Source organism: Tursiops truncatus, chromosome 2 (genome assembly GCF_011762595.2).
Source record: "Tursiops truncatus isolate mTurTru1 chromosome 2, mTurTru1.mat.Y, whole genome shotgun sequence".
NCBI classification, from domain to species: Eukaryota; Metazoa; Chordata; class Mammalia; order Artiodactyla; family Delphinidae; genus Tursiops; species Tursiops truncatus.
Genome location: NC_047035.1, coordinates 68,661,567 through 68,674,644, shown reverse-complemented (window position 1 = coordinate 68,674,644; position 13,078 = coordinate 68,661,567). Strand labels below are relative to the sequence as shown.

At 35.7% G+C, this 13,078-nt stretch overlaps 1 protein-coding gene and 1 pseudogene across 3 annotated transcripts in view; both read right to left on the bottom strand.

Moving 5' to 3' along the window:
* PRKD1 (protein kinase D1) overlaps positions 1-13,078 on the bottom strand; it is a 334,673-nt gene that overhangs the window by 36,142 nt on the left and 285,453 nt on the right. For all 3 annotated transcript variants that reach the window (XM_073800594.1, XM_033851225.2, XM_033851226.2), the window contains 4 exons: positions 10,269-10,548; positions 9,151-9,203; positions 6,601-6,673; positions 3,818-3,924 (listed from right to left, as the gene is read on the bottom strand). In XM_073800594.1, the coding sequence (XP_073656695.1) occupies positions 3,818-3,924; positions 6,601-6,673; positions 9,151-9,203; positions 10,269-10,548 (513 nt within the window). The remainder of the gene's footprint in view (positions 1-3,817; positions 3,925-6,600; positions 6,674-9,150; positions 9,204-10,268; positions 10,549-13,078) is intronic.
* Positions 11,505-12,441, bottom strand: LOC101329825 (thioredoxin reductase-like selenoprotein T; annotated as a pseudogene).

The following is a 13,078-nucleotide window of genomic DNA, read 5'->3' as shown; positions in this document are numbered from 1 at the left end:
GCCACACAACAGAGAAATAAGAATGATGGGGGAATTTCAGGAGATAAGTGCAAGGGGATACACTGAATTGATGGCCTGTAAAATTCTTACATATTGTTTCCTACATTTTGTATTCAGCATCTTTACAATTCCAAAATGCTTTAATATACTGTATTATAAACAGAAGCTCTAGTATTGTTCCTTAGATAGATAAGTTGATATTTAAGATAAAGAGGAAAAATAATAGTAAATCAATTAGAATTAAATTCAAAATAGTAAATCAATTGAATATATAGAATTATATTCAAATCAGATAGAATATAATATTCATTCATATATTATATTCAATAATAGTAAATCAATTAAAAATAATAGTAAATCAATTAAGTATTATCCTAAAGCTTTTTATGCATTGTGATACTATGTTAGAAAATAAAAATTAATTTAGACCAAACAAGCCTGTGTTGATAAATTATATTAAATATATCACGCCCACATCACTTATTTTAGATTTTAAGTTTCTAAGCCTTATAAAATGTAATTGCACCTCCTTGTAAAAGTCAATTTTCTGTGACACCCTTAATAATCGTAAACTATCTTTTTATTCTTATTTTGTTGACACGAATAGAAAAAACAGTAATTTCAAATTTACCTTTTTAAAAATCAAGATACAACTTTTAAAATAATATAAATAGGATCTTCTGGGAATTTTTGAACCAAGTTTAACGTCTACATTAATTAACATTCTTCTGAAACGTAATAATAATAATGAAGCATTTAGAGATAATGAAAATAGCTACTCGAAAAGATATAAATAAGGGATAACTATGCCAAAAGATTCACACTTGCCTTAATTTTCCAACTATTCAAAGATATCTAAAGAGCTTGGTTTTCCAATGACTGAATCAGACTTTGGAAAGCCTTCACATAGGTTATGTAAAGAAGATGAAATAGAAAAAGAAAGAAGTCTACTTTTTTACACATTCTGCATTTATACAACTTTGAAGTTTTCTATAAGCTAAGGTTTTTTTTTTTTTTTACAAAAACAGAAACAAATCAAAATTCGACCAGAGGACTAACGGAACTGCATGAGGGGAATTTTCTCCCATCAGTCATTTCGGCCCACTTGATCCCCTCTGGAGAATCAGAAAGAGGAAAGGGATGGGGCAGAACTTGTCAGACTCCAGGTATAACCATAAGCCAGGAAAACAGCTTTCATAAGCTACAGACCACAGGGCAGAGAATACCAAATGCTTCTGGGTATCACTTTTATATCCAGAGGGACAGAATTCTGTTCCTCAAGATTAGTAAAAGAAAACCCTCCCCACCATTCAGCTGATTTCAATCATGGTACTTTTCCTGAACATATCACTTAGTGAGTCAGAACCCTTCCCTTATCGCTTGCCTCATTACCATTTTGTCTTTTCAGGTTCAAAAAATGAGTTCTTTCTTTTGAGAAGCAATATAAAACAGGGGAATGAAGGATTTCAAAGAACGAAACACACACAATCCTTCTTAACTAACCAATTAACCATTAATAGAAAATAGAGTCTGGACTTTTGCTACCTGGTTGGATACTATGTAGCAATATGTCTTCTTATGTGACAGGAGGATGTCTCTGTACAATTTTAATTCAACAAACATTCACTCAACAAATATTTGCTAAATACCTAATGTTTGTAAGGAACAGTCTCTGGTGTTTGGGATACAACAAAACAACAATATTCTCCCTCCTGAAATGTATATATTCCAGTGGAGGGGCTGGGGTAGGGGATGGGGAAAGAAACCCACAGCAAATATAATAAATGAAATTCTGTAATAGGCTAGAAGATGATAAGTGTCATGGGAAAAAGAGGACATAGGTCAGAGTAATTTTTGAGGAACAAGTTTGAAACAAATGTCAACTTTTGATAAAGTATGAACTCCTGAACCTCATATATTTATGCCAAGCCTTAATAAGACTCCTTATACAGGTTTTGTAATTAAAAATTCTACACGTAAGTATGTTGCAAACATCAGACTAGAAGTAAGCCTGAGTAATACAATTTAAAGACTCGTGACATGAAGGACTTGTGTGTTTTTGTCCCCACTGTATCCACTGAGCCTGGAACAGTGCTTAGCTCATGATATGTACTCAATAAATATGAGTTTGATGAAGCAAGTGAAATATGGTTGGGGACAATGGGGACGAGTGATAAGTGATGAGGATTCTTGAGATTTCAGGCCATAATATAAGAGCTGCTCAAACTCTTCATATGCTCAAGGGGCAGAATTTGACTTTCAACCTAAGCAAACTCTTTTTTCACATTACAATGGAATTTTTGCCAAATGTATGTTTACTGCATCTCAGTTGTTGATTGCAGCTACTCTTCTGCAAAGGAGATGGAGTCGGTTTATGATGTATTTTATTTTTCTACCTTACTACAGAGTCAGCAGCTGATAATGTGTTGACAGGCTCAGGAAAGCCAATTAAAGGGCTATACACAGAAAATTAGACCTTCCTCTGCAGCTGCAATAAAATGTAGAAAGATATAACCATCCATGTTAACCGGGAAACTCCTCTTACGTCCTGAAAGGAAGGATAAATGTCTTATCCTTATGCCAACTGTGGCAAGCTGCAAAGGAGTCTGCCTTCAGGACACTATGTGAGGGTGGAGACCAGGACAGCAGGGTCCAAGTGTGGAAAGGTGTCATTTGCAGCTCAATGCGGCCAAATTAAGAATAATTAAAAAAAAAAGAATCTGATTAGCAAGGACTAAGCTATGAATCTATGAATTGTCAGCTTAAGATCTGTAGTTATCTTCTTCCAAGAAAGCAGAGAACACTGTGGTAGTTCTCTGTGTTACATTAGTTGTCCAAAGGCACAAGAACACCATCTTTAGAAAATATGAGTCCCAGAAAAGTTTATGTCATTTTTTATGTACAGCAGCAATTATTTTCAGTTGTCTGTACACATGAGCTCCTTTAGGGCAGAAATCATATCTTTTTCAACATTTTATTGTATAAACTCAATAAATAGCAGTTACATGAAACAATAAATGAAGAAATGTAATCTGTTTTGCTTTGCTAGCAACGTTGAAATGAAAATTATTCAATAAAACTAAAAATTAGAAATTATGATCAGCTTGGATGACAAGTAGAGAATTATGGAAGTTATATAAAAATGAGCACTTTCAATGGTCTAAATTGTCTAGACTAGATAGCTAAGTTGACCACATTTAGCAAACAACTGCTCCATTTCCTTTTGATCTGCAGAAAAAGTTTTAATAGTTATAGAAATTATATATATCACATAATACCTTTCATTAACAAATTCTAGCTTTAAAAAGGGACTGGCTTTAAAAATGAGAAGAGTTAAGGAACAGTCTCAATATTAAATAAAAGGCTTACAGTGAGACACAAAGAGGACATTAATAAGACCAAGATCATGTATTCTCGGACATGTATTACTCTTTTACCTGATATGCTGACAGCTACGTACTCAATTCATATAATTATCACAGCATAAAGGAGGAATGTTTATGAAGGCAAGTTCATTGATAATGTAAAACAAAATGGTCTCAGCGTGCCCACTATGAGCAAATGCTGAAACATTACCCATTTAATGAGAATTAATAATACATTAAAACCTAGAAGTAAGTACATAAGAAAAATAAAAAAACGCTGCCTAGACTCAGGAAAGATACTACACAGGCTGTAGTTTGATGCTTGACCTGCCTTTTCAGTTATTTAAAAATGTTCCTAAATATCTATGCCACAGATATTTGGATAACTTTTCTTTGTTTTGCAGAAGTTGAGGGGACATTTTATAGCCCCTACATAAAAAACAAAAAAGTACCTGAAGAATTGCAACCTCATTACGAAGTTGGCTTTCTTGTTTCGTTGGAAATCTTAACTTGTCAATGATCTTAATAGCTACATCTCTTCCTGTTTTACGATGTTTTCCTTTAAAATAAAAAAGAGAAATATTAGCATAATCTTATTATATATCATCTCTATTAAAGAATACCAGAATTTATAAAAACCGTTTGGAATTATAAAAATGCTTTACTGAATAAATTAACATTTCTGATGAGCACCGACTTATATCCATAAAGATTTCACTTCTTAGCTTCATTTTCTACATCAAATATGCACTATAAAATTAGCTACAATTTAGAACACAAAAGAATTAGGACATTAAAAGCTATTTGCATGAACAGCCTGATATTTTCTTGTAAAATATATGTTTTAGAAACAGGATACTGAGCTACTTGATATAGAAAATATTCATACCACGGGCAAAAGTCCTCTCCTTAAGAAAGTATAATCTTAGGGCTTCCCTGGTGGCGCAGTGGTTGAGAGCCTGCCTGCCGATGCAGGGGACACGGGTTTGTGCCCCGGTCCGGGAAGGTCCCACATGCCGCGGAGCAGCTGGGCCCGTGAGCCACGGCCGCTGAGCCTGCGCGTCCGGAGCCTGTGCTCCGCAATGGGTGAGGCCACAATGGTGAGGCCCGCGTACCACACACACACACAAAAAAGTATAATTTTAAAGTCCTAAAAAACGAATGTATGTTATAATGGAACAAATGAAAGTCTTGGCTCTGTCCCTTATTAGCTTCATGATCTTGAGCAAATCACTTAAGCTTTCTGAGCTCCTCATCTTCAATGGTAGGGTTGTTGTGAGAATTAGGTGTAATAAGATACGTACAGTACACAGAGTGCCCAGATAACTATACACACTCAAAAATACGAATTATCATCATCATCATCATTGTCATCACCTGACAGTCCCTTTACGTATATCACATCCCATTTAATTCTCACAAGTTTTCTAGGGAATCACAGGGTACCCTCAAGCTTTTAACTCCTACACTACTAGATTATAGAAGGCATAGAATATAGGAATGCTAATTGAATTTGAAAATGAACCTAATTATTCATTTTTTTGGTCACATACAAACTAACTTGAAATTCCATTATTTCTACATTTGGTGTAAATCTAGCGTTCCTTTCCCCTACATCCCACTTTCACTATTCCTTCCAACTCCTTCCAGAATACTTCCCTTCCCAACTGACAAAACTATTGTCTTGCTTTCATGTTCTCTACTTTCTTCACATCACTTTTTAACTCTTTGACTCGCTGCAATCTCTATTCCAATGCAGACTTTTATTGCATCTACTGTCTTCAAGGTTGTAGCTTCTTTTGTCTCTATGCTTCTGTCACTATGGCAACTGACCTCTCTTCTGTAACTTTTCTTATCTGCCTCATCCCATATGTGTCCAGCCGTAACATTTTTTTTTTAACATCTTTATTGGAGTATAATTACTCTACAATGGTGTGTTAGTTTCTGCTGTATAACAAAGTGAATCAGTTATACATATACATATGTTCCCATATCTCTTCCCTCTTGCATCTCCCTCCCTCCCACCCTCCCTATCCCACCCCTCTAGGTGGTCACAAACCACTGAGTTGATCTCCCTGTGCTATGTGGCTGCTTCCCACTAGCTATCTATTTTACGTTTGGTAGTGTATATATGTCCATGCCACTCTCTCACTTTGTCACAGCTTACGGAGGCCTTTTCCTATGCCTGCTCCTTCACTGTTGGATGTTACAAATTACCTGGTACCTGCTGGTTTCTCTAACCTCATTTCTTATCCCTGTTTCACCTCCACACTATACGCAGTTATGTATATTTACTATTCTTTATATACCATGATTTCTTTGCATGCAATTATTACACTGCAGAAGAATTTTCTATGTAGTACTTGGTCTCCTCTATTATATAGTTATGCCTTAACAAAAAGCACAATGGTTGCTGACTTGATAGATTTTCTATCAAAAAAAAATCTGTGCATTTTGTAAGAATCAAAATTACTTTTAGAGTAGAATTTAATTAGCTTTTAAATAAAAAGCACAATATTATACTATGATAAATAATATTGAATGAGACATTGTGATTATTTCAGAGCACCCTAACTTCACCAAAAAAAGATAATCTGTTACTGATTATATTAAGGAAATGAAAGTTACGATGTCATTTTATAGGGCAGGTGAAACATTGATATTAAATCTTTCTTAAAGACTTGAAAAATGTCATTGAACTGGCTAGAATCAAAAACAGCAGAAGTTTTAACTAAATTCACCAAATAGCTTGACAATAAGAAAAAGGTAAAAATTCAGTATTTTACTTCAAAAATGTAAAAAATGCAAACCTTACCAAAATACATAATATTATTAAAGATGTTAGAATTAAAGAATTTTTGAATGGACTTCTATAGCATTCTGATCAAATATGCTAAGAGGAAAAGGAATCTTTATGATTACAGCTGCCTTGTTTCTCAATATTTTGTCTAAATAAACCAATATTTAACCAGTATAGTGTATAGAGTTTGTCAATATTTAAGCAAAAGTTTGTTGATATTTAGTAGTAGAAAAATTTCTCTTTCAAAACAGAAAGGTACCAAATTTCCATTTAGTGACTACCTCAAGAGAAATTTCTAAAGAGGTCAAACACAGAGAGACATACATAAAAACGTATCTACATATAGGTCCTTTATATTTTTCTTGGAGATACTACTTTTCTAAACAAAAATGCTAAAACTTTAAATTAATAAAAATACTTAGTGAATTAACCTACCTCCATAAACAATTCCAAACTGCCCAGAACCCAGTACCTCATCAGGAAAAATCTGATAAACTGTGCTGATGTCCTATAGGTGCAAGTCCAGAGGAAAACAAACATGAAGTGGAACAAAAGATTAGTCCTAATAAACTCTATAATTTTATTAAATATATCATTAACACTGATAAATATTTTAAACATAAACAATTAAAATTTAAATGCTAGATGAAATCTACAATATAACTATATTAAAAACCCAGTCTTCAATTTAATGTAATACTGTAATGTTGGACAACTATCCTAATCTTAAGCAGCAGAAATTTTCCAATGTTCAATTATATAGGTTTCATTAGAAAGAAAAAAGACTTAAAACTCTATGTCATTTACATACATAATGTCAGTATTCAAAAAGTGATTTGCTTATTTCAATCGTTATTTAGAAATCTCACATTAAATAATCATGGTTCCCAAGCATATGTCTGTGTGAGTCCTGATTCCAACCATTTCATTCTTTATGGCTAAAATGCTGTGGCTGCCTCTTTATCAATCATCCACATCCACATGAATTTAAACTGAAGGAAGAGGGGGCTGAATCCCTGTGAGTGAGCCAGAGACACCACAAAAAGATGACCATCCACAATGAAATTCTCATCTGTGAGGTAACCACACTCTTCTACTTTTACCACTTCTGGAGGTTAACAAGTCTCCAAATGTCTACTCTTTCCTCTTTGAAATAATAATTGCTAAGTAAAGCATTCTGTTTTAGATGACTACGCTTAGTCTGTGATTTTGATGACCACACTCATGAAAGCACAATGTAACACTTTTTCACTTTCAGTATTCCTATGACATCCTATGGAATTTTCTGCCTATCCTCCACTCTTGTACTCTTTGTCCTTTCAAAAATAAAAGTCCTGGACTTCCTTGGTGGTGCACTGGTTAAGGATCCGCCTGCCAATGCAGGGGACATGGGTTCGAGCCCTGGTCCGGGAAGATCCCACATGCCGCGGAGCAACTAAGCCTGTGCGCCACAACTACTGAGCCTGCACTTTAGAGCCCGCGAGCCACAACTACTGAGCCTGTGTGTCACAACTACTGAAGCCCGCGTGCCTAGAGCCTGTGCTCCGCGACAAGAGAAGCCACTGCAATGAGAAGCCCGCGCGCTGCAACAAAGAGGAGCTCCCGCTTGCCACAACTAGAGAAAAGCCCACGTGCAGCAACGAAGACCAAACGCAGCCAAAAATAAATAAATTTTTAAAAAAACAAAAATAAAAGTCCTTTTACATCACATCCTACCCTCTGCATATTCCATACATTGCTATCCTTTCCCTTTGTCCTTCCCCCAGAAAACAACTACAAGTTCTATCCTGTGATCCCTTCAGAGTATCCATGGTTCAGAGTTCAAGGTTGTCTGAAGACAAGAAAATGAATTAATACTACTCCAGTATTCTGAGTCCAAACTACTACTCCATCTTTCTCTGATAGCTCAATGGCCACCCAGAATTTTCAGCCAAACAGGGTGGAATCTAGAATTTCCCAAGAGGCTTATAGGTAGATCAGTATTTCCCAAAGTCTTCTCTGGCTAAGCAAGAACAACAGGAACCTTCAGGTCTTTAGAAATCTAGCTCATGATTGACAGAACAAGAATATGTCTAATTTTCATTACAAAGTTTCCCTAATTCTCTCAATCATATTTGGTTTTCAGTTTACTTTATGCCAATGTAGCAAAGGTTGCAAAGCTATGCTAGTGATGAATCGAGTTTCATGGAGTTTATTCTTTAAAAAATAGACTCAGATCAGTGTAAGGCTACAAACTTTTTCCTTTTGGTGACAGGTATAGCAGTCAAAATAGAGGGAAAGATCGAGTCACAGGATGAGGTAGGAAAGGCCTTATTACTTTTGGGCTGCTTGCTCCAGTGACAAAGTATAACCAAAAGAAGCAAACATATGACAGAGTGTAAATTATTTCATAATATGTATGATCTACAATTTTCAAAAACTGAGCTGAAAGGATGGAGTTATGTGGCACAGCTAACTAGGGTGCTAGAATGTGGATGCATAAAATCTGATTTATGCAGCTTTCTGAGGTCTCCTTGTTAAGTACAAGTGATTGTAAGAGTATATGCAGCTCCTTGTCATACGACAGCACTTCTGGGTAGCAATCAAGGAATGAGAATAGGACATGTTTAAGCTATTCATGCAACTCAAATAATTTATTTCATTTTATCTGGTATTACATAGTATCAACCATTTAAAATTCCAGTACCAAGATGCGCAAACACGTGAGAAATCAGGCACTGCATGATAACTGTTTATCTGAGATGAAAAGTAGGTATTTAACTTTCCACCCTGCAGAACAGATGATAGAAAATCACTAAGAGAATTGATACAATGTAATGTTTCTAAAATTTTATAGAAGAAAAACATCCAAAAGGACCCTATTTTATTTTCTAGAAAACACTAAAAAATTAAAATTTCAGATCAATAAAAATGTACTTTATGATGCTCTTATTTTCAAATAAAGGATCACAGTAGCAAGTTTTATATTAGTAGGTACACACTCACCACATTTTCTTGAATCTGGGAATTTGATACCGAAATACTCAGAGAAATATCTCCTGGAAATACATGTTCAAAAATACACAAAATAAGTAAGAGAGATAATAGCAAAACAAGTAAATACATGCTTATTAATCAAGCTGCAGGGCTGTTTTAAAACCATAATGATTAGACTTTTCTACAAAAATGTCTATTAGAATGTTTCTTTCCTTTTACAGTTACAGATTTACTCTGTACTTGGCTTTGAAAAATAATAATATTTTGTCAGTTTAGAGTTAGGAGTCGTAAAGACTTGGGTTCAAATACTGGTGTGCCATGTCGTAACTCTGGTACAAGCTGAGACAACTTAATGTCTCTAGGGCCTGATTCCCTCACCTGCAAAACAGGCTAACCATTAACATCCAACTATTGGGGTTATTTTAGGCATTAAAATAGAGACCTCACATAAAATGCTTAGCACCCAACTAGGCATATATATTCTATTAATATGTATATTGGTTGTAGAGATCAATTAAAAAGTTGTGATAGATCATTAGATAACACACTGTGATGTGAAAACAGAGGGCTTTTTGCCATAGGCTTCATTATTAATAGCCATTATAAGATTTTAAGTTGCATTTTAAATAGATACTCCTCTAAAATATCTTTTAGAAATTCATCCTCAATACTTGATCCTGTTTGCATTTTGGTAAAATTTATCTCATTCTACAATGAACAGAGGTTTCTTCCTGGGATAAAATGATCAAGAGCTTCCAGGTACTCTGCACACTAAGCGTCCTGCCCGGAATAGCATATTAGGTGGTTTTGAGGACATATGTTAACTCACATTTGCAAATGGCAAGACCGGCATTCCAGGTCAAGCTCAAGCTGACTAGATTAGTTCTTCTTTTATGACCAACAGCTCTAAGTTTCTGCTATTGCCTAATATATTGGGTTGACATGCATTTGTTCAGAATTTTAATGTAAAATGAAAAATAAAATAGGATCATTTAATGAATGACATACCTTAGTATGTGTAGCAGCAGCTTTTATTTGGAGACCCTATGTTCGCCAATAAAATAAATCATCCCCAAAGAGTCTCTCTTCACCTGTTCTAAAGATAGTCAGAAAACTAGCAGACTCACTGTGCACATTGGTTCCTGAACCCACGGAGGAACCCTTGGGAATAACGGGCATGAGGGCATGCCGGATCGCCATCTCCCACATCCTGGCCACGTCTGCACCAATGCCACTGGTGACGACACTGCTACTTGGTGGTGGGCTGGAGGGATTGACCACATTTTCTCCCACATAATACACAACATTTGCTGTAGTGATCTCAAAACAGTGAGGATTGGCCCCGTTAGGGATTAAAGCTGATGGTTTTACTGGTTCCAGAGATAAAATTTCTGATAAAGGAATTTCCTGTGGAAGAAAGAGTGTGTTAAACGCAGTTTATCAAAACTATGTAAACTTTCAAATAAAATTCATGCCAGGGACATGTGAGAAATGGCATTACAATCAGCCATCAAATGGTTTAGTAAGACACAGAATATTACTAAGAAAAATACAAAAATATCTTTAGTAGGGGAAAAGTTATCATCTCCTTTCTACAGAAAAATGCAAGTGACTTTTTTACTATGTTCATGTGGTAAGAATAAGTATGAATAAGAATAATAATTTTGAATCTGCATCAAGATCTAAGACTTGGAATGTAAATGATAATTTTTATAACGGTGAGGTAAAATCACGACCCTTTTGAAATGCCTTTGGGTATGTGCAGCTGTTTTTAAATTTCAACTATTCTTTAAGGCACTGAAAATGAATCATACAATTTGATTTGATCGATGTTAATATAATAATATAGCCACATGAATAGTTTTAATGAGAAAAACCACAGACAGTGGTTTTAAGAGTAGTTGCTTTTTGTTTGTTTTGTTTTGTTTTGAACTTACATCTGCTTAGTTTTTTATTGAGTTAAGTATAAAAGCCCAGCTAATCAACTCATTAAATTGACAGTCAAGGCAGGACACTTGAACTACATTAACAGGATTTAAAAAGTGGTTGGTCTTTTAGTAGCTCTCTGGTAATCCCACACGCGCACACACACATACACAAATTTGTACAGTACTCTGGATATAGGATTTCCCCCCATAATCTTATATAATGTGCTGTTCACAATCTGCAGTATTTTGAAAACTATATAAATTGGACACGAGCAAATTAGAGATGTCTGATAAACTCTTATAAAGTATTTGGGAACTTCAGCTCTAGTCCTGAAAAGATCAATTTTAACCTATAAAAAAGGAAAATTCATATAAAATCACAAGACTTAACAGACATCTTTGAAAAAAAAAATCAAATTGCAACTCAGTTTTCTACTTTTTCAAATATGACCGAGAGAAAAAGAAGTACAAGTAGTAATGTCTGCATTTTTTAAAAAAACTATTAACCGAGTGGACTTGGGGAAGAAAAAAAAAAAAAACTATACAGTATTATTGCACTCCACGAATGTGCAGAATCCCAAAATGTGCCAGCACTGAAAAACTGCCTTGTGTTGAGGTTTTCCAAGAGGTACAACGAGCCTGCCAAGAAAGCATCTGGTCTGTACTAACGGCTTGCTGTCTTTAGTACAGGCCTTCACAATGTCACTCATGCTGCTCTTGCAAAAATCCCTTAATGTAAAAGAGTATTCAGTGCTGATAGGTGGGGCTATGATCGATGGTGTGGGATTGAATCCATATGCACATTGAACTTCATTTCATTGTCAAGAATTTGAACAAGCTGTTGCATGGATGGAAGGTGACCAGATTCCAGCTTAGACCACACAGGTACATCATTCAAAGTTATCTCAAATGCACCTGTTAACATACACTGGTTCTCAATCCTGTTGCTCAAGAAGAAGACCATCATGCATGCAGAGACCTTATTTTCTTGGCCTCACTGCCAGATGCTAGGAGCCTGCATGCCAAACAAGGCAAAAGGATCCTTGCCAACAATTATTAAGCCTAATTACTAGGCTAGCTTGAAGACCGACAGGAAAGATGCTATGTGTCTATATATTGGTTGAGGGAGGTAATTCTCTCCTTCAATGAGAATGCCTGGGTACCGCTAGCTAACAATCCGCGTGTACTCCTAAAACACCCACCTATAACCTCAGGAAACACAAATCTCGAACTTGAGCAGCGGCCCCGTGGTGTACTGCATCTTTAATCTCTTGCCAGGCACGCCTCCCAGGTTGGCCAAGGCACAGCTCTGGACCACTGCTGACGCCGCCACCAGGAGAAGTAGCAGAAGCCTCATCTTAAAACAAGCCAGCCATTTCGGCCGCCCTCAGACTCTAAAAAGTAGTTGCTTTTAAGACAATATAGATACTAAAAAAATTAATCACCACACTGTCTTCCAGGAGGTACAGAGTGACTAAGAAATAATAACTTAGGTACAGAGTGACTAAGAAATAATAACTTTTAAAACAAATTTTTAATTGAAAAGTTAATGACGTCTCCTTTTTCTGTTAGATCTGTGTAAAGGGGCCATGGAGAACGACACCAACTTTGCCTGAGCCTGCATTAATCTTGAAGGAGCAAGTATATACTGTCTTCAGTATGAACTTCTTTTGGAACCGTGTTTTACTGGGTGATAACGTTATATGACACCTGTATTATTTCATGTAGAGAGACAGAATGAAAATAGCTGACAAATCTTTTTCTAGAGGAAAGTGTTCCTTGTGAATATTGACAATACATGGAGAAATCATAAAATGTTTCTTAACCCCCAGTGACGTACGGCAAGGCTACAAATGCAAAACAAAACAAACAAAGTTGGATAGAACAGATTTCAGGAATTTACTTTTCGCTAATCTTCTGTGACCTTGAATTTTCTAGTTAAATCACACATCTCTGCTAAAATAGTCAGTTAAGCTTCTTCTCTCCCCCTCCCGCTCCTGCCCCACCAT